The 24,463-nt window shown below is 50.5% G+C and overlaps 2 protein-coding genes and 1 long non-coding RNA gene across 3 annotated transcripts in view; 2 read left to right on the top strand and 1 right to left on the bottom strand.

Annotated features, from left to right (window-relative positions):
- Positions 1-2,683: 2,683 nt before the first annotated feature.
- Positions 2,684-5,332, top strand: LOC147255355 (tubulin alpha-1A chain). The gene is made up of 4 exons (XM_086213024.1): positions 2,684-2,824; positions 3,545-3,767; positions 3,853-4,001; positions 4,084-5,332. Exons 1-4 carry the CDS (start codon positions 2,822-2,824, stop codon positions 5,062-5,064), a joined length of 1,356 nt encoding a protein of 451 aa, XP_086069150.1. The 5' UTR covers positions 2,684-2,821; the 3' UTR covers positions 5,065-5,332.
- A 3,558-nt stretch (positions 5,333-8,890) lies between these two features.
- jph2 (junctophilin 2) overlaps positions 8,891-24,463 on the bottom strand; it is an 18,024-nt gene continuing 2,451 nt past the window's right edge. Inside the window, exons 2-6 of the mRNA XM_086213021.1 lie at positions 22,338-23,154; positions 15,740-15,858; positions 13,373-14,271; positions 12,494-12,594; positions 8,891-12,423 (exon numbers count right to left, since the gene is read on the bottom strand). Of these exons, the coding sequence (XP_086069147.1) occupies positions 12,514-12,594; positions 13,373-14,271; positions 15,740-15,858; positions 22,338-23,154 (1,916 nt within the window). The 3' untranslated portion in view covers positions 8,891-12,423; positions 12,494-12,513. The remainder of the gene's footprint in view (positions 12,424-12,493; positions 12,595-13,372; positions 14,272-15,739; positions 15,859-22,337; positions 23,155-24,463) is intronic.
- The window catches only part of LOC147255353 (uncharacterized), a 4,290-nt gene continuing 4,087 nt past the window's right edge, over positions 24,261-24,463 (top strand). The window contains exon 1 of the long non-coding RNA XR_015117797.1: positions 24,261-24,403. This is a non-coding gene — a long non-coding RNA (uncharacterized LOC147255353). The remainder of the gene's footprint in view (positions 24,404-24,463) is intronic.

Raw genomic sequence — 24,463 nt, 5'->3', positions numbered from 1 at the left:
TCCCGCACGCACGCTCACGCAAAAAAAAAAAAAACGGCGTTACTACCGTCAGCCGGTCACACTCTCAGAACCTCATCTGCATCAGAAATCGCTGGGTTTGCCCGGTAGCAGGGACCGGACCGGTAACGGTTTTGTTACTGAAATGGAGCGGCGGTTCATGGGTGACCATCAGGGGCCTGCTGGCCGGTGGTGGTGGTGGGGGTGCGGGTGGGGGTGGTAGGGGGGGCACCTGACGAAACGTGTCATGGATGCTTATGCTTGTGCGGCTCAGCTTCGCGGCGGCCGGTGCCGGACGGGTCGCGGTCCCGGCAGCGGCGCTGCTCTCCTCCCTCTTTGTCCTAGATTCTCTGCAATGATGTCATCCAGTGGGCCGATCACGTGACCGCATGTCTCTCAGCCCGTCTCGGTTCTCGACTGAGTTTCCTCTTTCTGTCTTATGAGAGGAACCGAAAGTGCCCCCCCCCCCCGTGCAACCAAGCTCTTAATATTTCCTTCTTCATGACATCAGGATCCAGTAAACATGAAGATGAACCAGAGCCTCATCCTCCCATCCTGCACCCCCCCCCCCCCCCCCCCCCCCAGTGTGGGACATGGGACATCATGACATGTGGACTCGCTCGCTGCTCAGATTAAACACACGGGCTTTGTTACCAGGATGACGTCATCACATGTCCAGTATAACGGAGCCCCGCGTGAATGTGACAGAACGAATGGTTCTGTATTAATGAGGTTCTGCTGCAGCGGAAGGAGACGCGCTCAGGAGGAAAGTGCTGCGTTTGCATGGCTGCGGGCCTGCAGGAGCTCGCTGCGGGGCAGGCGCGGTGCTCCCCTCCATCTTTTACTCAGACGCGCAGGCTTGCGGGTTTGATGTGTTTGACATGAACGGAGGATGAAGGAGGACATGAAGCTCGAGAACATTCTACCCCCCCCCCCAGCAGCTGTGACACGGGAGGGTCTGAGCAGCTGCGCTCCGGGAGGAGACGGGGGAATGCTGGAGCGATGGGAGTGGTCCTCCTCCGCCGCATCGAGCAGTGAACATGAAACCCAACCGAGTGACAAAGCACATTTTCCCTCCGCCGCAGCGGAACCCCGCTGGATAAATCATGAACCCGCCATGAAGCTCCTATATCAGCCTGGGACGTCAGCTGGTCTCGACCAGATCTGGTGGTGTGTGTGTGTGTGTGTGTGTGTGTGTGTGTGGTGTTGGTGGTGCACTGGTCTGGAGGTCGCCGTGACCCCCAGGACGGCGGCCTCTGAGTGTCACAAACCAGCAACAATCGTATCAGGCCCGAAGGACACACGCCGGACTGTGATGAACGGTCGCCTGGCCTGTGAGATGACGTCATCTCAGATTTGATGACCTGCTCAGAATGTTTGAGGGTCCAGCTGAGATCAGCTCCCCTACACTTCATGACCGACAGGTCATTTAAAAAAAAGCCCCGCGGTCAAAGGGGTGGGGGTGGGGGGGGGGGGGGCAAGTATGATGGGTCTCTGGTGGTGAGCGGCCCAGGACGCGCCTCCGGCTCCGGTGGGGAGAACAACAGAGCCGAGCGTTAATGATGCTGGTGGCTCGCGGAGGCCGCGCCCAACCGTCGCCATGGCAACCCCTCTGTCTCTCCACCAGAGCTGAAGCAAGAAGAGGCAGCGAACGCAGCATGGAGAGGTTTTTGGGGGAAAAAGGCGCCTGGTGCCGCAAAACCCCCACCCCCCGGGGGGCAGCTGCACTGCTGCTGCTATTTAAGCTGAGTCACGTGACCCGCATAGAGAGCCGTGTGTGAGGATACTCGGTCGTATCCCGGCAACTCTGTTATTCATCCCCTAGCAACGGCTCAGTCTTGGGCGGTGGGGGATGGGCGCCCACGCCTGTGTCCGTCCACGCCTGACCTCGTTCCCCTGCTAAGCTCTGAAACGCAGAACATGAATAAAACACAAAGCCAGAGCCCAGCGTGCACTGTTGGGGTGTAAAAGAGACAGAAAAAGGCGTCAAACGTCAGTGAATCACTTTAGGATCAGCAGAGGAGCAGCGCTGCCGTGAACTTCTGGGCCCGCGAGCTCCAGGGACCTGGTTGGGACGGCCTCCCTGTTGACAGGTGCTCAAACATCCGGCCCATGAATTATGGATCACCCCGGAGGCCGCGGGCCGGAGGACGAACGCCCGGATGAGCCCCGAACAAAGGAGATGGCGAGTTACTGCAGACAGACACGAGGCAGCAGGACAAGCGGAGGTCATCAGTGGCGTCAAACAGAACCGAAATGTGAAGCACGAACAGTCTGATAACCAGAGGAAGAGCTGGCGGGCCGCTGTGGGCGTCTTAGTGGAGAGACGTGAAGCACAAACTCATGGAGTCCAACCTCCGCTTCTATTCCTACTTGTTTAGTATCAACTTGTGTTTTTGTTGACTGGAGCTTCCTGCCTACGTCACTCCTCCTAAGCCTGGTTCAATAAGTCATGCTCCTTCCATGACCGGCCTCCGTCCCGGGCCCGTCGGTACCGCCATGCTGGAATTACGCAGCATTTTCTTCCTCGGGCTCATAGGAGCCATGATGCCAGCGCCACAATAACGGGTGGGGTCGGGGGGCCGGTTCGTGGTGCGAGGCTTCCCTCCGTCCAATAGAGGGACGCGGAGAGCTTCGCGACGTCACCGCGACGCCCAGCCGACCAATGGCGGCGCGGCAGCCACCGGCTCCGGGGCTGCGCCGGCATAAATACCCCGGCGGATCCTCATGCGCGCCATTACCTCTTACATCGACCACTTAACTGTCGAACTGTAAGACTCCGAACCAGGGAGCTCCTTCTCCACCCGGACCAGAACCAAGCAGCATGGTAAGACCTGGAGGAGCAGGAAGACTGAGTTAGTGGAGGGAGGGATGGAGGAGTGGTAGATGGAGGGGTGACGGATGGAGGAGTGGTAGATGGAGGGGTGACGGATGGAGGAGTGGTAGATGGAGGGGTGACGGATGGAGGAGTGGTAGATGGAGGGGTGATGGATGGAGGGGTGGTAGATGGAGGGGTGATGGATGGAATGGCTTATCTGAGAAGGTTCCCGCTGGTTCCGATCCTCTCTACGGGCTGATGCGGGCCGGTCGGGTCTGCGGGGGCTGCAGACTGCGGCATTCCCTCACCGACCCGCACCGAGTGCGTGACGTGAATTCGCGGCGTCCTGACTGATGCGCAGAGGCGTGACCGTAAAATGCCGAACTCTGGCGGAACCTTTTTTCCAGAGGGGGGACGAAGTCAGCGCGATACTCGTTAAAATTGCAGAGTAACGGCCCCGGTAGCTGCTGTCACGCGGACCGAACGGGCGGCGTCGTGTAACTTTGGGGTCTTTACTTTTGTGATGAAACTGAATTTTGAAGGCGGCTGGGATTCCTCCCTCTCTGGCGGGTATAAACGGGAGTTCACGGGTTCATTGAACGGCACCGAAGTTCCCGAAACACAAAGTCAAACACCGCAGACGCGTGAGACTGATCTCAGCTCCGCGCGCCTCCGTGCTGGAGCCGGGACACCGACGCAGGCCTGAATGTCCCGTCTTTGTCCCCGCAGCGTGAGTGCATCTCCATCCACGTGGGTCAGGCTGGCGTCCAGATCGGCAATGCCTGCTGGGAGCTCTACTGCCTGGAACACGGGATCCAGCCGGACGGCCAGATGCCCAGCGACAAGACCATCGGGGGCGGAGACGACTCCTTCAACACCTTCTTCAGTGAGACCGGAGCAGGGAAGCACGTCCCCAGGGCCGTGTTTGTGGACCTGGAGCCCACCGTCATCGGTAAGATGTTGTTATTGATTCATAGACGCTGACTGATGGTTATGACGTCAGACTCAGCTGAGTTCTGGTTGCACCGTCTCTCCAGATGAGGTGCGCACTGGGACGTACCGCCAGCTGTTCCACCCTGAGCAGCTGATCACTGGGAAGGAGGACGCTGCCAACAACTACGCCCGCGGACACTACACCATCGGCAAGGAGATCATCGACCTGGTGCTGGACAGGATCCGTAAGCTGGTGGGTAGATTTGCACGCCGCTAATGATGATAAAAACATGCGAGCAGTCGTGACACCTGACCACGTGTGCCCGTGTCATCAGGCGGACCAGTGCACCGGCCTGCAGGGCTTCCTGGTCTTCCACAGCTTCGGCGGTGGCACCGGCTCCGGTTTCACCTCCCTGCTGATGGAGCGTCTGTCCGTCGACTACGGCAAGAAGTCCAAGCTGGAGTTCTCCATCTACCCGGCCCCCCAGGTGTCCACCGCCGTGGTGGAGCCCTACAACTCCATCCTGACCACCCACACCACCCTGGAGCACTCCGACTGCGCCTTCATGGTGGACAACGAGGCCATCTACGACATCTGCCGCAGGAACCTGGACATCGAGCGTCCCACCTACACCAACCTCAACAGGCTGATCGGTCAGATCGTCTCTTCCATCACCGCCTCCCTTCGCTTCGACGGCGCCCTCAATGTGGACCTGACGGAGTTCCAGACCAACTTGGTGCCCTACCCTCGTATCCACTTCCCTCTGGCCACCTACGCGCCCGTCATCTCAGCTGAGAAGGCCTACCACGAGCAGCTGTCGGTGGCTGAGATCACCAACGCCTGCTTCGAGCCCGCCAACCAGATGGTGAAGTGTGACCCTCGCCATGGCAAGTACATGGCGTGCTGCCTCCTGTATCGTGGCGACGTGGTGCCCAAAGATGTCAACGCAGCCATCGCCACCATCAAAACCAAGCGCACCATCCAGTTTGTGGACTGGTGTCCCACTGGCTTCAAGGTGGGCATCAACTACCAGCCCCCCACCGTGGTTCCTGGAGGAGACCTGGCCAAGGTGCAGAGGGCCGTGTGCATGCTGAGCAACACCACCGCCATCGCCGAGGCCTGGGCTCGGCTCGACCACAAGTTCGACCTGATGTACGCCAAGAGGGCCTTCGTGCACTGGTACGTGGGCGAAGGGATGGAGGAGGGCGAGTTCTCCGAGGCCAGGGAGGACATGGCCGCCCTGGAGAAGGATTACGAAGAGGTCGGCGTCGACTCCATCGAGGGGGAGGGGGAGGAGGAAGGAGAGGAATATTAAGAGGCAGGAAGGCACAGAGAAACAGGAAACAAACAAAGTTCTTGAATACATTCCAAACAAATATTTGTCTGTTTGATTATGAGTTCTGCTGTTTGCTGTATTCAGAGAGGAAGGTGGCAGCGCTGCTGTGTGAGGAAGTATTTAAAGGCATTATACTGCAAGCACCTAAACAGAAATTTGTTCCTAAAGGCATTCCAGAGTAACGTAACGTGAGTTTGGCTTCGATCGATCAGGTTGGCTATCATCAATAAATTTCCTGTGATGTGAAGTTGTGAGTCTGTGTTTCTTCTTTCACACATTTGAACCCCAGAACCTCCGAGAAAGCAGTTACCTGTGTGACGCTCCTTTCCAACATCAATCTGGAGAGTGCTCAGTTCCTGAGTACACTCCTTTGTGTAACTGCAGAGGTGTGACCAGGCATTAAAACCTGGAAGTGGGTTTCATTTCATGGTACTCGTTAAACTTGGGAGATGCATGAACTTGTACATTTACCTACAAAGTATCTGTATGCATATGTACATGTTGTAGTACTTCAGGGATGGAAAATGGATACACCAGCTCATCAGTTCCTCCGTTCCAATAAGAGGAGGGTTGACATCAGGGTTACGTGTCATCGGGACAGTCACTGTGGTAATATTACTGAAATTTGATCAGGAACACGGAACATTACTCTGGTACTACCTACACGTAGTGCGTTGTTTAGTTTTAGTGTATTTGGAATGAAGAGCAGTACATTTGAGCATAAATTATTCACAGGGAATAAAATGATGAGCTCAGATTCGGCAGGAAACTGATTTCCATCTGTGTAAATGTAATCGCTTACTTTGTGGTAAAAGTACCTCAGTACTGCGTCAATGTCCCCACGCAGCTCTCAGCAGCACGTTCTTGAGAATGTGAGGAGCTCAAGCATGTAATTGTCATTTGTCAGGCATGTGAGCGTTGTGATGTCATTGCTTTTCTTTTCCATGACATCATCGGGCCGATGTTTCGGTCCAAAGTGACTCACAACTGTCCATATTGTCAGCAGCTGTTGACTGGGCGCCATCACAGCCCTCATCAGCTGATCTCCAGGAAGAACCTGAGGAGGTGTGGCCTACATTTGTGTAACTGCACACCTCACATGAGTCCTGACAGGCCCTTTGTCTGGAGGAGTGAGTCTGTCAGCACTGGATGAAACTGATCCAGCTAAGATGTCTGCGCTGTAATCAGTCGTGAGCATGCGAGTGAGCTCGTCCCTTTGAGAGGCGTCATGTCTGGCCTAGATAATCCCGCCTCCCTGCTCTAATCCCACACAAACCAGATTGGTTCATACATACACCAGCAGACACCAGTATACAACAGCAGACACCAGTTTCCACAAGCAGATGCAAGCAGACACCAGTAGACACCTGTAGACACCAGGATACAGCAGTAGACACCAGTATACGCAAGTAGACACCAGTATACACCAGTATACACCAGCAGACACCAGTATACACCAGTATACACCAGCAGACACCAGTATACAGCAGTAGACACCAGTAGACACCAGCAGACACCAGTATACACCAGCAGACACCAGTATACAGCAGTAGACACCAGTATACACCAGCAGACACCAGTATACACCAGTATACACCAGCAGACACCAGCATACACCAGTATACAGCAGCAGACACCAGCAGACACCAGTATACAGCAGCAGACACCAGTATACGCCAGTAGACACCAGCAGACACCAGTATACAGCAGCAGACACCAGTATACACCAGCAGACACCAGTATACGCCAGTAGACACCAGCAGACACCAGTATACGCCAGTAGACACCAGCAGACACCAGTATACGCCAGTATACGCCAGCAGACACCAGTAGACACCAGCAGACACCAGTATACGCCAGTAGACACCAGCAGACACCAGTAGACACCAGCAGACACCAGCAGACACCAGTATACGCCAGTAGACACCAGCAGACACCAGTAGACACCAGCAGACACCAGCAGACACCAGTAGACACCAGCAGACACCAGTAGACACCAGCAGACACCAGCAGACACCAGTATACAGCAGCAGACACCAGTATACACCAGTATACACCAGCAGACACCAGTATACGCCAGTAGACACCAGCAGACACCAGTATACGCCAGTAGACACCAGCAGACACCAGTATACGCCAGTATACGCCAGCAGACACCAGCAGACACCAGTATACGCCAGTAGACACCAGCAGACACCAGTAGACACCAGCAGACACCAGTATACGCCAGTAGACACCAGCAGACACCAGCAGACACCAGCAGACACCAGTATACGCCAGTAGACACCAGCAGACACCAGCAGACACCAGCAGACACCAGTATACGCCAGCAGACACCAGTAGACACCAGCAGACACCAGTATACGCCAGTAGACACCAGCAGACACCAGTAGACACCAGCAGACACCAGTATACGCCAGTAGACACCAGCAGACACCAGCAGACACCAGCAGACACCAGTAGACACCAGCAGACACCAGTATACGCCAGTAGACACCAGCAGACACCAGTAGACACCAGCAGACACCAGTATACGCCAGTAGACACCAGCAGACACCAGCAGACACCAGTATACGCCAGGAAACACCTTCAGTCCCTGTCACACGCATCAGGGCGTGAAGGTGGAGCAGCCATGAACATGTAAGTTCGTTGCGGTCACATGTGGAGACGGGCCTGGCATAAAAACTTGAGTTCTCTAAGTCTGAGACGAGACCTCTAAAAAGAGGTCCTCGGACCAGTCTCAAGACCTGAACCGGAAAGGACCCAACACTGACTGAGCCATCAGCAGTGAAGACTCTTCAGGGCGAGCTAACTTGTTCCCTCAACTTGATTCATTGTGGCCACAAGAACAATTGCCCTTCGTTAACTCTGTTTGTCCTCAGAAGAAAGAACGAGTTCCCACAACTTCTGTGGTTGATGTGGTTGACCAGTTCCACCGGTTTGGCAAATTGAGGGAACGCGTTTGTTGGTGTCGCCAGCAAATGAGCAGATAAAGGAATGCATCAGACAACGCTCCCGCCTGCGGTGTTCCAGCTCTCCACTGACGCGGACAAACCAAACCATTGTTCCGTGTCTTTGCTGCTTCTCACGTGTTGGTCGCTAGGGGGCGGTGTTGTCCAGCAGATCTCTGGGCTACCGAGACACACCAGTGTTCCAAACGTTGTCCTGCAGGTACGCAGAAGCAGCCAGAGAACTTCTGCTGCGCTCCTGCGCACGCAGGTCTAATATTTCACATCTTTACCGTGCAACATGATTCTGAGGGGTCTGCCCGGCAGGAGCTGAGGCTTCGCTCTGGTCCGGTTTAAAATAGGATCTGGTATTCACAGCGACCCAAGGGAGGGACGGCGTCTCACACTGGCAGACAGGTGGTGTTTAAAAATACCTGATTCTGCTCTTACGAGACCGGGTTTCCTCTGGATAACAATGATACTGGACGACAGCTCATGCCACTGGTAGGCCAGGGCGAGACGCACCCAGACCATTCAGATTCACAGAAATAAAGAGATTCACAAGTGTCGTAAAATATTCTTTTTTTTTAATTGAATTTCAGCTTTGTAACTTTTACCAGGTTTGGCTGCACAAATGTGTTCCTTCCAATTCAGCTGTTTTTCATGAAACGCACTAAAACAGACCTAACAAACAGCGACTGGTGTGAGGCTCGTCTGCCAATTAAATGTCCTCTGTTTCAATGAACATAGATGAAAGATAAGCTAACAAATTAAAATGTATTTCAAATGTGAGATCATGTAAGAAATATGTGGCAACAGCAGCGTTTTGTGGTAGGTCACCCCCCCAGCCCCCACCCCCACATTTATTTCTTTTTGCATGAACATGGTACAAAACAGTACTCTCTTTTATTTTCAAGAACACACCAACTTTTTGGGAAATATTTTTATTGTTCTTTGTACTCAGAGCCAGAAAAGACAGAGACGCCGAGAGTAACGCTAGTTAGCTTAGCACAATCAATGGTAGTGGATGGGAATTGTTAGCGTACCTCATCTAATAAATAAAGTAATGTAATAATCTTTTCTCTAAAATTAAAATTGCTTGCATTAATACAACTATTTTTTGTATTAAACATTCTCTATGAAATAATTCTGAATAATGAAATGTAATTTTAGAAGCAGATACATCGTCGGAACTACTTTCCTGACAGGCGTAGTGATTTGACGCAGCACCAGAAGGCAGCAAAACCAAAACCAAACATTAGTGGCAGCACATGCTGCTACGAATCACGAGGAGGATTCCTGCTAGACACACCAGCATCCTGGAACTGAGCTAGCTGATGCTAACACTTCCCACCCATTACCAGCCATTGTGCTAAGCTAACTGGCATTGATCTCAGCTCACTAGAGAAGGGTCTCTATCTGGACAATAAGTGTATTTCCCAAAGAGTTCCTTTAACTGTCAAGGCAAAACAATCTTTTACTTCATATTAGCGGTAAAGAAAGATGAATTTTCAAACATCTGGAGAGAGAGTGCGCTTCTAAATGTAAGACACAGAGTTAAGAATAATTCTATACTTCTCTCGTGAGGTAATCTGACCAACTCATTGGGGAAATAAATACATTTTGGGTTGCATTATTTTGGGACAAAAATCTAATGACAGTGTATTTTGAATGCTGAAAACATGTGCATGTCAAAAAGGTACAAAAATACATCCACACCAAGTGCCCTCATGCATACAACACTGAAGCAAAGCACAGCAGGCCCTGGTGTGACGGAGCAGCGTGACTGGACTTCACCTGAAACCACAAACGCGACAAAAGCTCAACTTCCCTGCTCCTGCGTGAGCAGAGCGCACAGTCGAGCAGCAGCACACAGTCCATGAGCTCCTCGTCTCCACGCTTTCTTTCTTTTCACATTGCGGAACGTACACAACTCATCTAGAACCACGGGGCGCCACACCTCGTTAGCAGGGACACTCGTTAGCTCCTTCGTTTCCTTCTCTAGTTGCTTCATCAGCGCTGATGTTGATGCTGCAGATAGTGAACGCACATAAATCCCAGTGAACACATCACATGTCACAGTGTGGTACAACACAGCCTCAAACACAGATGACGCAGGGTGCAACAACTAAAATGCACCCTCGGATTGTAGTTAAGAGGAACCTCCGTCTTCACAGCGGCGCCGGAACCTCACAGCTCAGTGACCTGCAGTGTTGTCAGGAGAGGAGTTCCTCTGTCCACTCCAGACCTCATTCATCATTTTCATCTTTTAACACATATATTGGATATTGCAGATAGCCATCACAGTTATGGTTGCACTCATGAATCATTCGCACATCTGTCTTAGTATCTAAACTTTTCCAGCATGTTCTCATTCCCGCCTGATCACAGGCGCGAGTATGCAAATAGGACGCTCTGGTTGCTCCTCCCTCTGTGCCGGCAAACGCTGCAGACAGGAGGGTTGTTCTTCCATCCCTCTGTTCCGTTCTTGTTAACGTGATGTCCCGGGAACAGCTTCAGGGTAATTCTCTGTGCAAACATCCACTGGGGCTTGAAGGTAACAAAAGATTTTGGTGGTCAAAGGTCAAGGTCACTGTCGCCTCCCATTAACACGCAGGGATGTTCATGTTACAGCTGCTGCAGGAGGCAGGGTTTGGTGAAGCGCTGGCACGTGTGATGTCACTTTTGAAGACAAGATGTGTTAAATTCACAACATTTTGCAGCATCAAGACTGTTTTTACTTCACATTGCATTAAATTCATTTGTATTTTCTTTTCTCTCTGTCTTGGCTTCATTCATTTCATTTCTGCTCGACCTCTGACATTATACAGATGGATCCACTTGAAGGATCTGAAGACGGAGTGATGATGGATGCTAAATTTGATATGACATGTATGGGGCCGTGTAATCCCCTGACGGGCTGGCCTGACATCAGCTGCCGGTGGTGGCGACCTCTGACATTTGCCCTTAACTGCCAGATTACCAGTCCAGTCTGTGAACAATCTTCTGTTAACAGTATAGTCGCCTGTTGGGTTGCAGTATGTAGTACATAGTGTCTGAGTATGTAGTACACACACTGCAATACAGAAAGTAAGACAGAACATAGAACATCAACTAAGAAGTGGACGTAGCCACCAGGACAGTTTGGTGGTAGCTGTGTTGACGCTGCCGGGTCTGGATGAGGGTGGAGCGCCTCTAACCTGATTCAACCAGCTGGTTAGTGACCTGTCAATCACATCTTTTCCATCTAAAAGGGGTTGTAATCCACAAAACTAGCAAAGTCTGGAGGAACATTTGAGAACATAAACCCTGAAGGAACACGTTCACTGATCCGGGGAGAACTTGTTACTTAGTCCGTCTAGATACCATCCATCCATCCATTTTCTGTACCGCTTATCTATGAATGGTCATGGGGGGGGGGGGGGGGGGTGGAGCCTATCCCAGCTGACATTGGGTGAGAGATGCGGGAATCACCCTGGATGGGTCACCAGTCTGTGGCAGGGTCATCAGGAGCAATTGGGGGCTCAGAACCAGGAGACCTCCTGTCGAGATTCATCACACACTTTTTTTCAGCCAGTGGAGTCGCCACCTGCTGGCCACTGGAGAGAACACACAGTTCTGTCACAGCCCTGCAGGCTGCAACCAAATCAAGAGGGTTTCTTCAGATCCATGATTGTCTTATAACGTTTACACTGCGGTTTCTGTCATAAACTTGACCTCCAAGTCTTGTAGCCTGAAGGAAGATAAGCCCATACCAACTGGGCACTGACACCTGATGAAGCACCTTTATTTTGAAGGACTGATTCATTTGGTGAGAGCTGCAGACACACAGGAGGACCACCGACCAACCTGCCACATCTGACATGTTTGACGAGATGGGAATGAGAACATGTTGACAGCTAGAGGCAAAGTGGAGAGAATTCAGTCTTTATAAAGATTCCCTCAACACAAACAAACCTGCCCTGTGACGGTTACGACTGCGCTAGCAGCTAGCAGCTAGCATCTGCTCCAGCTAGCTGGGGCGAGCCAGAGTGAGACTCCATTGAAACTCTTTTGTAAAATGTTGACACTGTGACACGCTGTGACCAAACTAAATTTCTTCAGTGCATTTTGTGCTACCCTGCTCCTCCAGCGTAAGCACTGACACATACTCTACCACCCCCCCCCCCCCCAAGTGTTGGCACACAATCAGATTCAGATGAACTGAATTTCAGTCATTCGATGTCCTTCAGCTTGTCAGTCCTCTGGACAGACAGGAGCTCACACCACAAACACCTTTAGAGGAGCTGCTGCTGCCTGCATGAGGCTTCTTATGTCCCTCAGTGGTCTCTTAGATCGCTGGTCCTTACGGAGGCGGAGGCAGGCCGTCCCACCGGACACTGGTGCCGACCTGCGGGGAAACAGCGTCTCACTCACCGACACTCAGAGCACATGAGGCAAACTGACCTGACGAACGTTACCTGAGATGCTGACAAATGTCTCAAGACAAAATATGTACGAAGAGAATGGCCAAGCCGATGTTGAGCAGGATCACCATGCAGATCATGATGGTGTTTGGGCCCTTGAAGAGAGAGAAGACGGCGTGTGAGAGCAGGTTCCATGGAGTCAGACTTAAAAATGCATTCACGCACACCAATCTTCTATTTCTCTCCCGTGCGAAAATACGTTTACACAGCGTGTATTTGTGAGTATATGTATATACGCATGTTGTGGTAACACTGACGTGATCAGTAAAATATTTCTGCTTGTGAAATCTTACCAGCTAATAACCGGACTCCATTACCCATAACCCCTTGCGCCCGATGCTGCTTCCTGTCACAGCTTTTTACTGGAAGTAAATCAGTTAAACGATGCAAAATAAAACTATAAAATGACAAGAGGTTATTTTAAGGTGTTACTGGATGCAGTAACTAAAATAATTTTCCTGGACTTTTAATAGAAAGGTATTATGTTACTCCATTACTGCCTTGAAGTACGACACTGTCTACTACGCCGTCAACCACCCCCACTCACTGCACTGTCTCTGGGTTAATTCATGCAAACGACCCACTTATTGTTCTTATTTTTGCTCACTGCTCTTTTGCACTTTGTTTATCGTCTTTTCTGTCACGATGAGCTTAGCCTTGTTCTCTCTTCACTCCCTGTTTGTTGTTGTGTTGTTGTTGTTGTTGTTGTTGTTGTTGTGTTACCGACAGAATTTCCCTTGGTGATGCATAAAGTATTCTGATTCTGATGTATCACTTATTCACTATTATTCAGGATTATGGTGGTAATTTAGGGACTTTTTCAACAGAGGTGTACAGATGTGGAGGAGTGTGAGTCCGGGTTCGGGGTGGTACCTCCAGCTCTGAAGAGTCTGCAGCTCCCTCACTACTCAGACTGGATCCGACTGCCTTCAGCCGGGCTTCTGCTTTGGGGTCCAGCTTGGCGACGGCTTTGGCTCCGATGGCTTTGGCTTCTACTTGCTTGGGTGCTGTCTTCGGTTCAGGTGTGGGTGCAGGTTTTGTGGATGGTGATGGGCTGGGTTGTCGTTTTGATTTTGTCTCTGCTTTGCTGGAAGGCCTGCTCACCTCCCTGGACTCCACCCTGTTCTCAGAAACAGATGATACTCGGTTTTGGACAGAAGGAGCTCTCTCAGTTTTGAGCTCTGCGGTTTTAGGCTCGGGGGTAACAGCTTTGGAGGACACTTTGGAGCTGGGGCGAGGCGCTTCTTCTTCATCTGGGGGGATGAGGCTGTTCCTTACGGGAGGAAAGGCGTTTTGAGCTTTTGCCTCAGAGTCAAACTTCTGCAGGGGCTTGATTTCCAAGTCAGAGCCCTGCTCATTCTTGGTGCTCTGACGGCTGGGGGTTCGGGAGGGGCCACGGCTGCTGCCACCCTCCGGTGCAGCTGAGGTCGAAGCAGGGACAGAGGTGGCCGGTGTGGTGGGGCGACTACTGGGCCTGCTGTTGGGTTTACTGCTTCCTTTACTGCCACTTCCTTTACTGGTTTTGTCTTCATTCCAGCTGCCTGGACTGAGGAGTTTGGGGTCCTCCTTGCTGATGATGCCTGGGCTGGGGGACGGGGTGCGGCCCGGGGACGAACCTGGCATGAGGCTGTCCAGCTCATTCAGGAGTGGGCTTTCAGGGGGTGTCGGCAGGGGCTCCTCCTCAGCTAGCAGCGGCTCGTGCATGACAGTATCGGTGTTCTCGCTGCCATCTGCCACGTCATGTACAACCCTCTTCTTCAGGTACTCCGGTCCTGGGGGAGACCAGTTCAGTCAGACTGTTAGTTAGCACAGCGTCTCAGTACAGGCCCTGACCAGCTGGCTCTTTTAGGATCAAGGTTAAGGTTTGTGTTTATAAATCTTTGAACGACTGCGTTTCTTTCTGTGGGCTCCAATCAGAACCCTGAGGTCCCCCACAATGAGAGAAGCTTTCATCACTGTTGGAAAGCCACTGCACCTGCTACGTCCTGGTTTTTACCGTAACAGCTGGCTGCACCTTTGAGTCACCGGAAGAAAGGCCAAGCACTCCCAGGTTGTTCCCGTGTCTTGGTTCTGCCTACACCTCTGTGGGTCTAGGCCGGCTCCTCAGGCACCACCGAAGTCATGTGTGCTGGGTTAGTACTCCTCAATAATGGTGAACGATCGTGTCTGTGCTGCAGGCCGGGACGCAGTTATAAAGACCTGGACTCATGGATGCTCCCATTTTGCTGACTTTCAACTCCTTCACACTTTCAGTGACAGAAACCGTTCAAAGTGTTCAGCTCTTAGAGGACATCACCTTTTATTGCTTTGAAAATTTCAAACATTTGGACTTTGAAAAATACTCGGCTCCTGTTTTCAGTCTCTGCAACCTTCGCTGACTAATTCTACCGACAAAGAAAGAGAAGTTCCTCCTCTGTCAGCCGGTGAGTCAGACGGCGCTCACCATGACGGCACCAGGGCTTTTGGTTAATTCAACAGTCTGCAGATTTGCATTCACATTGCATTTCTGCAGGAAATACTCGCCTGACACTGAGGTAAAAAAATGAGCATTAGATATTTTTGTTTTTTTACACAGAATTTGGTTGCCAATAACTCACGATCTCACTCTAAATTGCACAGCCACACTCTTGTTTATCCCAGGAAAACCGTTCAAACAGGTGGACGCTGTCTTGTCGGCGCTCTCCGGAAGCTCCGGCTCCTCCTGTCTGGTAGCCGAGGGGACCAGCAGGCAGCTGCTAAATGGCTCCGTTGCTTTTGTGCAAATGTGTCGCCAGTGAAACTGATATGTTCCCTTCGACCCAATAAGAGGTTCCTTTTTTTAGACCTGCAGATGCGCCCAGCCTTGCTGTGAGCCTCGGCCAAGGAGCCAGCAGCTAGCACAGGCATACACTGTCGAACAAGGCTCACGGTCACAATATGACACCTGCACACTGTTTGGATGAACACCAAATACAAGTGAGGAGTTGGTCTGTGTTGGTCTTATCTCACTGACAGGAAATGGAAGAGAGGAGCGTCCTACAGGCTAAAGAAGACACTACATCAGGTAGAAACGGCCAGCGGCTCCTCTGAACGTCGCAGTGATGGAAAGAGGAAACTCCACCCATGAGTTTGGTCATGACTCCTGTTTGTATCTGCGTTGGCATGTCACAGACGTGTCACAGACGTGTCACAGATGTGTCACAGACGTGTCACAGATGTGTCATAGACGTGTCACAGACGTGTCACAGACGTGTCACTGACCTGGCTGGTAGAAGGAAGGCGACAGCTCTTTGGCCACCAGTCTGGCGATGCTGGACTCGCTGTTGGAGGCCTGAGCCGCCTGCTCAGCGGTGTCTGATTTGGCCTTGGCGTGAGCCGTCCTGCAGGGGACACGAGCAGCACGAATCACTGGAGCTTGTTGAAATTTTTAAATTCATTTATCAAATTATTTCTGCATTTCTCGATGTGTGCATTTCTGTGTCTGCATGTTGACAAGGTGGGTGGTCCTCAAAGCAGTTTAAAGCAAACAAAAGGATAAAAGCGTCATGTAATCTAACCAATGAGGTGCTACGACATGAGCGGTCAGTTAGCTTAGCGCCAAGACTGACAGCAGCTGGAGACAGTTGACCTGCTCAGGTACACCTTTACAGGTTAAACCAGCGAACCGCTGAGCTCAGATCAGTGACACTGCACCTTACTAACTCCTCCCACTCAGGGTCACCTGACCTGGCTGATAGAACCTTCACCTGAACAGCCCCCTCCGCTCAAAGAGGGGGCTGCACAACCCGAATCATTGACCAAGTATTTCTTTGATTGATGAACTCTTGAGTGCTCTGACTGAGCATGAACACCAATAAAGTTAGACTCTGTCACTGGCAAAAAGCCAAATCCAATAGAAAACTTATGAGCGACAAGTCAGAGCTCAGAGAGAAACTGAACGGTCCCTCTTCATGTTTACAGCGACTTTTCTCAACAGGAACCATTAAAGGAGCTTCTACGTTTGGAGCACAGGAACCAGGGTCGAAGTTTAGTTCCTAGGATATTATTCACCCCCACAAAGTCCACCTGGGGAAACTGTACTTCTGAAGCTCCAGGAACCGGGATTTTTTTTTTCCGCTGAACATTTCTGGCTGGTTCAGTATTCACTGTATTTTACAAAAGAAATGGAGATCTTCTTCAAACCTGTTTAAAAAGAAAAAGACTGATTTTTGGAGGAACGACTTAAAAAAAAGTGAGTACATTTTTGGAAACAGGTTCCAATGTCTTCGGAAGCTGCTGGTGAGACGAAGGGCATTGGAACAAACGCGCTGGTCTAAAAGAGGTTTAAGAGCTAGGAAGAGAGCAGGTGACCCTGATGTACAGAAACGGCCTTAAAAGATTTATGATTTAGGATAAAACTAATTATTTAACCATCAGGAAGAAAACCCTGAGACCTGCACCGTGTCTGTGGCCAGTGGCATCAGTAGGAACCACCAGGAAAACTTCATCGGCCTCAGATCGTCCACAGATTGGAACGAATTCACAGATTATAAAAAAAAAGAAAAAAAAGATGGCGAACCTTCGTCACCACGTCACCGTCTGGTGCGGTAAAAGAGTCGGTCACGACCCGCTCACTTCCCCCATCGCTTCATCTGCTTGTCCTCATCACTTCTGTGGTAATGTTGTTGTTGTTGCCATGACGATCGTTCGTTTAAACAAGACAGCTGAGCAAATGCACTCATCCACAAGCAAAACCATGATGGAACCAGACATCCTGGCTTGTTCGGAGAGGGAGGAGCTAAAACACAACGACACATAAACGAGGAACAAAGCAGGAACAAACTGAGACGTGAGGCTGTTTTGTCCCTCCTGGGCTCCTGTAGATGCTTGTCCTCTTGCTGCTTCTGTGGATGTCGAGGGCTGCTTCTCAGCTCACTGAAACACAGCAGCTTCACCAGCGGCGCGACGCCGAGCGTTCACGTCTACCGGTGTTTGTTTCCCACGAACGGGGAGAACGAGTGATTGTGATGCTCTGTAGACTCTTGACATGCTGCAACTTTACGCTGAGCTGGAAATATCCTCCGACCTGGGAACAATCAGAGGCCCGAGAGGTTCCCTGGCTGATATTGATGATATCAGCACGACATTAAGGAAACATGAGCGTCACAGATATTTTCCTGGTAAACGAATCTGCCAGTTCACATCATTAAGCCCCCGAGGTGGTGACAGCTGTGGGCCTGAGCCGTGAGGCCTCCCGGGCGGCCACCCGGCGGTCCGTCTCGTTAAAGCAGGATCTCAGGACAGAACTTCTCCAGATTTACCCCAAACCTCCAGTGGGACTCAAAGATGAGTTGAGGTGGTTTTGGTGGTCAAAGGTCACGTGGTCGGACACAGCAGCAATGCTGTATTCCTGGTGTTTGGGGCTAAAGAAGTCCATGAATATCAGAAAATAAAGGATAAAGTCGTCTTTCTAGTCAGAACCCACAGATGATAGGGATGTAAGAATCACTGCTTTGGTGTGAAAGAACATTTGAGAGTGTCTGTGTTTGCCTCTTCCATGTCTGTACTGACATGCCTCTGTGTATATTGGCTCTTCATTCCATTTATGACTCATTTTTTTAGTGATCGCACGTTTGAAATGAACAGGAAAAATGGCGGCAGCCCAGCTGAAGGTACGTTAATCCTGACGTCAGAGAGAAGGCGAAGTAGACGGAAACTGATCTGTTCCCAGATTAAAAATGGCCGCTGTGCCGTTGTGTTGGTCTGCTTCAGTGTTTCTCTGCAACCAAACATGACATCTGACACTGTGACCGAAATACTCCTCGTGCTCTCGGGACTGCCAGCTACCTTCAACCCTGGATGAGACCACAGCACAACCTCCGTGTAATCTCTAATCACAACACTAATCTGGGCCGCGCACCTTCACGTATGACCTGTTTGCACGTGAGGACCTTTGTCCTGCTCGCTCCTGCCTGTCTGTTTTGCGTCTGGCTGCAGTTGTCCTGGCCAGAGCTGCTCTGTCATTCAGGCATGTGCCACAGGATCCTTGCTGTCTTATTCAGCCGTGTTTAAAGGAGAGTTTGGAGGGTTGATTTAGAGTCTAAATAAAGACCAGCTTTAGTGAAATCACTTTGCCAAAATACACCTATATGAAGTGCTAATAGTAGCCTCATTACTGCAGCATTGCTGTGAGGTTAAACACGGATTAACTGCGATGTGTCGAACCACCCATGAGTTATTTTTTCCTCTCTAGCCTGATTTCTCATTAAATCGTTCTGAGCTGAGGTCAGAAAGTGTTTACAAATGTTACAAGCAGCTGATCGCTGGCCAGCGCTAAACGCTCGCATCAGCAGTATAGTATGAAAGCTAAGACGCACAACTAAAGCTAGGTGTGGTACATATATACACCGGCCCTTTATACCCTGCAGTCATATTTATATCCAGGGAACCATTTGACACCCCGACTGACGCAAGATGAAGCGAGATCTATGATCCGTAGCTGTTAGCAGCGCCGCTAAAGCTCACTGAGGCCACTCGAAGAGACCAACAGGCTTCAAAATGTTTGAGACAAGAAAAAAGTTTCTTAATCCTGCAGGAACTTCAACCTGTTGAACGCAGCAAAACCAGGAGAGGAGAAGGTCCGCGAGTGTCCCGTTACTTCCCTCAACCAACGGATGCACATTTCAGTTTTCCCTGATTATCAACTCCAGCGTGTCGCAGGCGCCGTTTGTGTGTCCATCAGCAGGATGACACAAAAAAACCTACCAGCCTCATTTTCACCAAACTGATTGGAGGCATGTAGGCGGGGCCAAGGACGACTCCATTGTATTTTGGCTCAGATTACTCACAGTGCCCCCTGGTGGCCACAATGAACTGCATTCATTTTATAGGTGATGTTGTCCTGTTTGTGGGTGGACCAGATTCATCTCAACAGTGACCAGAACCTCACTGTGAGGACTGAGAGGTTGCCATGGCGGGTAGGCAGCCATGTTGGACCATCTAACAGGAAGCTGTCGTAACTGGAGTCGCATGGTCAGATCTGTGACAAGAGTCCTGAAGCGTCTACAAGCTGAAGTTACATTGTTGCGCCACCTGGTGGTTACAGGAAATAAGATTGATGGAACAAACACCACATGACCCTGGCTGTGTCCGAACTGCCAAGTAGGTCGGATTGTAGGTCTCAGAACTGGCGTGAGTAGCGACCTACTTCGCAACCTAAATTCCAGCCTAAACACGCCCACATTGTAGGTCGGTTCAGGTGCATCCTACGGAGCAACCTATGGCCCACAATGCACCGCGGACTTCTTCTTCGTCCCCTAAAAACTTGTGGACCCTCAAGCCAAGTTAGCGCCACCAACAGTCTCCCATTCTGATGAAGACCAACATTTATAGTTGTTGATGACTAAAGGTGCGTTAATGTGCTTAATAATAGAGAATGAGTGAAAGGTGCTCAGAGTGGAGTGCAGTACCACAGTCAGGCCAGCAGGTGGGGCTTTCGTTGGTGCTGTCTACCTAATTGTGGTATCTGTGCTCTGCCAGCAGAGGTCGTGCTTCACCACCAATCTAAGGTGTCTGAATGGTGCTGCTGTGTTTAGGTTGTAGGAGGAGGACGTAGCAGAAGGACGTAGGTTGGTACTTGGCAGTTCGGATGCAGCACCTTCGTTTTCTTCACCTGATCTACAGCTACAACACAAACAGGAAGTGTGTGTTACCAAGCGCCACCTAGAGGAGGCAGGAAGTGTATCAGCTCCTCCAGGTGAAATCCAAATGTGATTGGGTCATGACAGCCTTCATAGCTACCAGGTGCTGAAACGTCAACATGGACCTGAACTCTACTTGGTTTGCATCTGGGTCGGGCCTTCACCAGGACACACACTCCATTTGACAAACAAACAAAATCAGCTGAGTGGAAAGTTCCAGCGGACGTGTGTGTGTGTGTGTGTGTGTGTGTGCGTGTGTGTGTGTGTGTGTGTGCAGAACTTGAACCAGGACGAGCGAGTGTGACTTGAGATGTGACCACAACAACAGAGAACCACTGAGCCTCAGCACAAGAAGACAGTCTGGGTGTCTGTGACTAGGCAGGAAAATGGCGGTGGGGGTGGTGTGTGTGTGTGTGTGTGTGTGTGTGTGTGTGTGTGTGTGGGGGGGGGTAATCAGCTGTTGCATTCCCCTGTGATTGTGATACAGCAGGAGTGCGCCTGTCCATATTTAGTCAGGGCTCCTCTGTGACCACCAGGTCCCTGTGTGTGCGTCATTTACACCCCGTCCGGCCACACAAAACCTCCTTCGGACCCCCGGCTGCCGGCCCGTACGACACCACAGAGCGCACATGGTGTCTGAGTGCCAGTGCCGGCTGAGTGGACCGGACCTGAAGTGACCGGGTCTGACTTCCTGCTGTAGCACGCAGGTTGTTCGTGTATTTTTAACCCTCGACTTCACCGCCAAGGGCTCAGAGAGGGAGCAAACCACTGCCAGGAACAGATGTGTCATGTCTCCTTGGCTTATGTAAAACCAGATTCTAGTTCAGCACTGCACTAAAGTTTAGTTTTATATTTTAAGAACATGATGAACTGAAAGTAAATTTCCTCAGGTACTGTACACTTTTGGGGTACTTAAACTTTCACTTAATATCAATATCTTCTTCTACACGTCTTTGAATTAGGCCTCAGTCCTGCAGTGTTCTGCCTCATGCGCTCTGCTTCCAATTGAATTGAGGGCTAAAGAAGTCCTCCAGTATTTGAAAATGAGTGAGGGCAACTGAACTTTTACTAAAAAAAAATAAATTAAAAAAAAAAAAAAAATATATATATATATATATATATATATATATATATATATATATATATATTAATCCAACACTGAAAACAATCATTTGTGTAAACAAGTCCTGCTTTTACCTTCATGTGTGAGTGACACAGTAATTAATAATTCTAATGAATAATTTAGCAGCCAGGGGAGAACGTTTCTGGACACTAAAAGAAGTAATAAAACCTGCAGCACTTTCACAGTGTGATATACTGCAGTACTTTTATCTCAGAGATGTATCTGAATACGCGGCCTGTGGTGTTTTTCTGGTGGGACCAAGTCAAGTCCAGCGAGTGTTTGTTCAGCTCTGTCCAGGCGCTTCTGGATGGATCTGCTGTAGCTGAGCAGCAGCGACACAATGAACACCGTCCCACAGCTGCTTACACTTGCAGTAAAATATTTAGATTTCTGCCTGCAGGGACGAGGGTCTGCAATCCGTCAGTAGAAGTTGCACTGCTGTAAACACAAGCTTTATTTCAGGTGCTGACTGGGAGACGACTGCGGATATAAACACCACCGCTGCCTTGTACGGTCAGACAAACTCAGGTTAGACACATGAACGCATCAACACGGAGTCCGAAAAACACAATTCCTGCAGCTTGATTAAACAGTCGCCTGTGATTAGGAACACTAATAAAGTCTCGTATTTACCGTCATCGACAAATTATGTCATAAGATGAGAAGATCAGAAGCTCTCTTCCATCCCTCTGTTAAAGACGAGGCTACAGGCAGTGGCTGCTTAGCTTAGTTTTAGCTTAGCTTAGCTTAGCATAGTTTAGAGTTTGTAAGCAGGAAGACTAGCCAAGCTCTTTCCAAAGGAATACCAGCACTTCACATCACTTAATCTATGTCACGTAACACTGCAAGTTTTTTTAATTGTTTTTTTATACATGTATGTTGGAGGGGAACGTGTCAGGGCCCGGGTCTCATGAGGCGGAGTCAGATAACGTTCACGTTCCCCACAGGATGATCAAAGTTGCTTGGGTGAAGCCATGACTGGCTTTCTGTTTTTGGGAACAAAATATTGTTAGCAGCGACTGACAGACATGAGGAGGACATCCCCCCCCCCCCCTACCTGGACGCAGCGATCTCGGCCTTTTGCTTGGCGATGGCTGCAGCCCTCTGAGCCCCCTCCACCGCCCGCTCCACCTTCTGCTTGATTTTGGTTCCCTTCAGCTGGATCACCCTCTTCTTAATGGCCTTCACTAGCATGTTGTTCATGTACTTGCCCTCTTCCTTCCCGCCCTCGGCGAAGGTGGTGCAGCCGTAGCCATGTCTTTGGTTGTTCAGCCATTCGCCCTCGTACTTCAGCCCACTGGACCGTTCACTTATTCCATATCCTGAGCGCTTGTCATTCTTCCATTCGCCCATGTAGACCTCTGTGGTCGTGGCGTCAATGTCGGCCTCCACCGGGGGGAAGTCCTCGGCTCCGGCCAGGCTCTCGTCCCCGATGCTGATAGTGGAGTTGGTGTCACTGGCGTTGGAGCTGAGAGCCGATTCTGTCCTCAGGAAGCTGATCTTGCTCTTCTGGCTGGACAGTGAAGTGCTGGAATCGGACTTCTTCAGCTTGCCCAGCAGGGAGCCTCTGCGAAACAGGCCCTTCTTCTTGGGTTTCACAGCTTCTGGGTCCACCTGGAGCGTGAGGGCGAAGCCACCACGGGACGGTCCCAGCTGAGTAGGTGTGGCCACAGGTGTCTCCTCACCTGAGGCATTAGTGGTGGTGATGACGGGGATGTCTTGTTGCAAGATGGTGCCATTGCTGTGCTCGCTACGAAGAGAGGTCAGGGAGGTACGAAGAGGGGAGCGGACAACGGCTGCCATGCCATAAGGGACACTCTGACGGACGCCGTAGCCGTGCCGCATCCCGCCAGTGAACTGACCCTGGAAGGTTCCTGAAAATATCAGAAAACACAATGAATCAGCTTTGTCAGCTTTTTTTGTCCTACCCCTATCTGCTGGTCCACCACAGTCCTCCAGGCTGAACGACTGTTTGACGGATGAGCCTGAGGAATCTTCAGACTCATGGTACTCCGAGCATGACTCGTTTCGACTTTGGTGATCCTCTTACTCCTCCAGCAGCACCAACATCTGTCAAATCATTTGCTTCTTTACTAAATAACAACGTGCGGTGCCAGATGGAGGATCTCTGTCCATGAAGCTGAAACCATGTAGCAATCATATTATTCAAGTTCTCAAGATGGAATTCCAGGAGCAAGTTGCCTTCGTCTTCTGTTCGTCTACCTCAGGGTTCGTAGTGTAACTATGATCGACCCTTCAGGAAGAAGTAACTTTGATTCAAGCTTGACCAAACCAAGCCGTGAGCGTTCCCCCAACACTAATCATAGCATCCGTTAGCCTCTGTTAGCAGTGTGCTAGCAGCAGTTTAGCTTGCAGTAGTGGGTAAAACACAGATTGAGCATGCAATTACACACGATAGCGCTCGTTTCAAAAAACTGTGTCAATAAGCCCCACCCCCTTCTGGGTGTAGTTGATGCCTGCTGACTTCCCTCTCCTGCTGCATCACTTTATGCTTTGTGCTAATCAGCAAATGCTAACATGATTGGGAAGAGTGTGAACTTATCATACCCCCTTAGCATTTTAGCAGAAGCCTGATGATGTTAGCGTGAGGCCCAGCCCCTCACACACTCTGAGTCGGTTTATGTAGGTCAGAATGTTGTATTTACTTTGAATGTGTTCAAAGTACATTGTTTTTCTAATGTAGGTTGCTACTAGCTAGCTAGCTTGGGGGTTGTTTTTGTTTCACTGATTTATGGGGACATGGACTCCCAGGTCAAAGGTTAATATTACCAGCAGCACCAGTCTGGTGAATCAAGTAATGTCCCCCTGACGCGTAGTCCGGAGGTCCAGTCTCATGCTAAAGCTGACATGCTGCAGGACTCGGCGCGAGAGGCTAGCAGGCCGAGCAGCTATTATTACATCCAGACATGTGACGCTACCACCTCCCCCACCGAAGCTCCGCCCGTCTGTGGAGATGATGAGTCAGCTGTTATGGAGGAGACCACAGCTGATCAGGCATCAATCACTACCTTAGCTTCCCCGACGGAGCTACACACATGACTCGGGTGGACAACAGTGAAGATGCATGGACGATAAAGTAATCCTGCCTAGCAACAAGCAGAGGCAAGAAATCCTCAAGCGTTCTATTCATTCGTGCCACACAAACATTTGCATCAAGAAACA

This window comes from Aulostomus chinensis, chromosome 9 (assembly GCF_037954235.1).
Source record: "Aulostomus chinensis isolate RoL2024-O1b breed Wild chromosome 9, RoL_Achi_v1.0, whole genome shotgun sequence".
Taxonomy (NCBI): domain Eukaryota; kingdom Metazoa; phylum Chordata; class Actinopteri; order Syngnathiformes; family Aulostomidae; genus Aulostomus; species Aulostomus chinensis.
The sequence above is the reverse complement of the archived record's forward strand: the minus strand, read 5'-3'. Positions and strand labels throughout refer to the sequence as shown.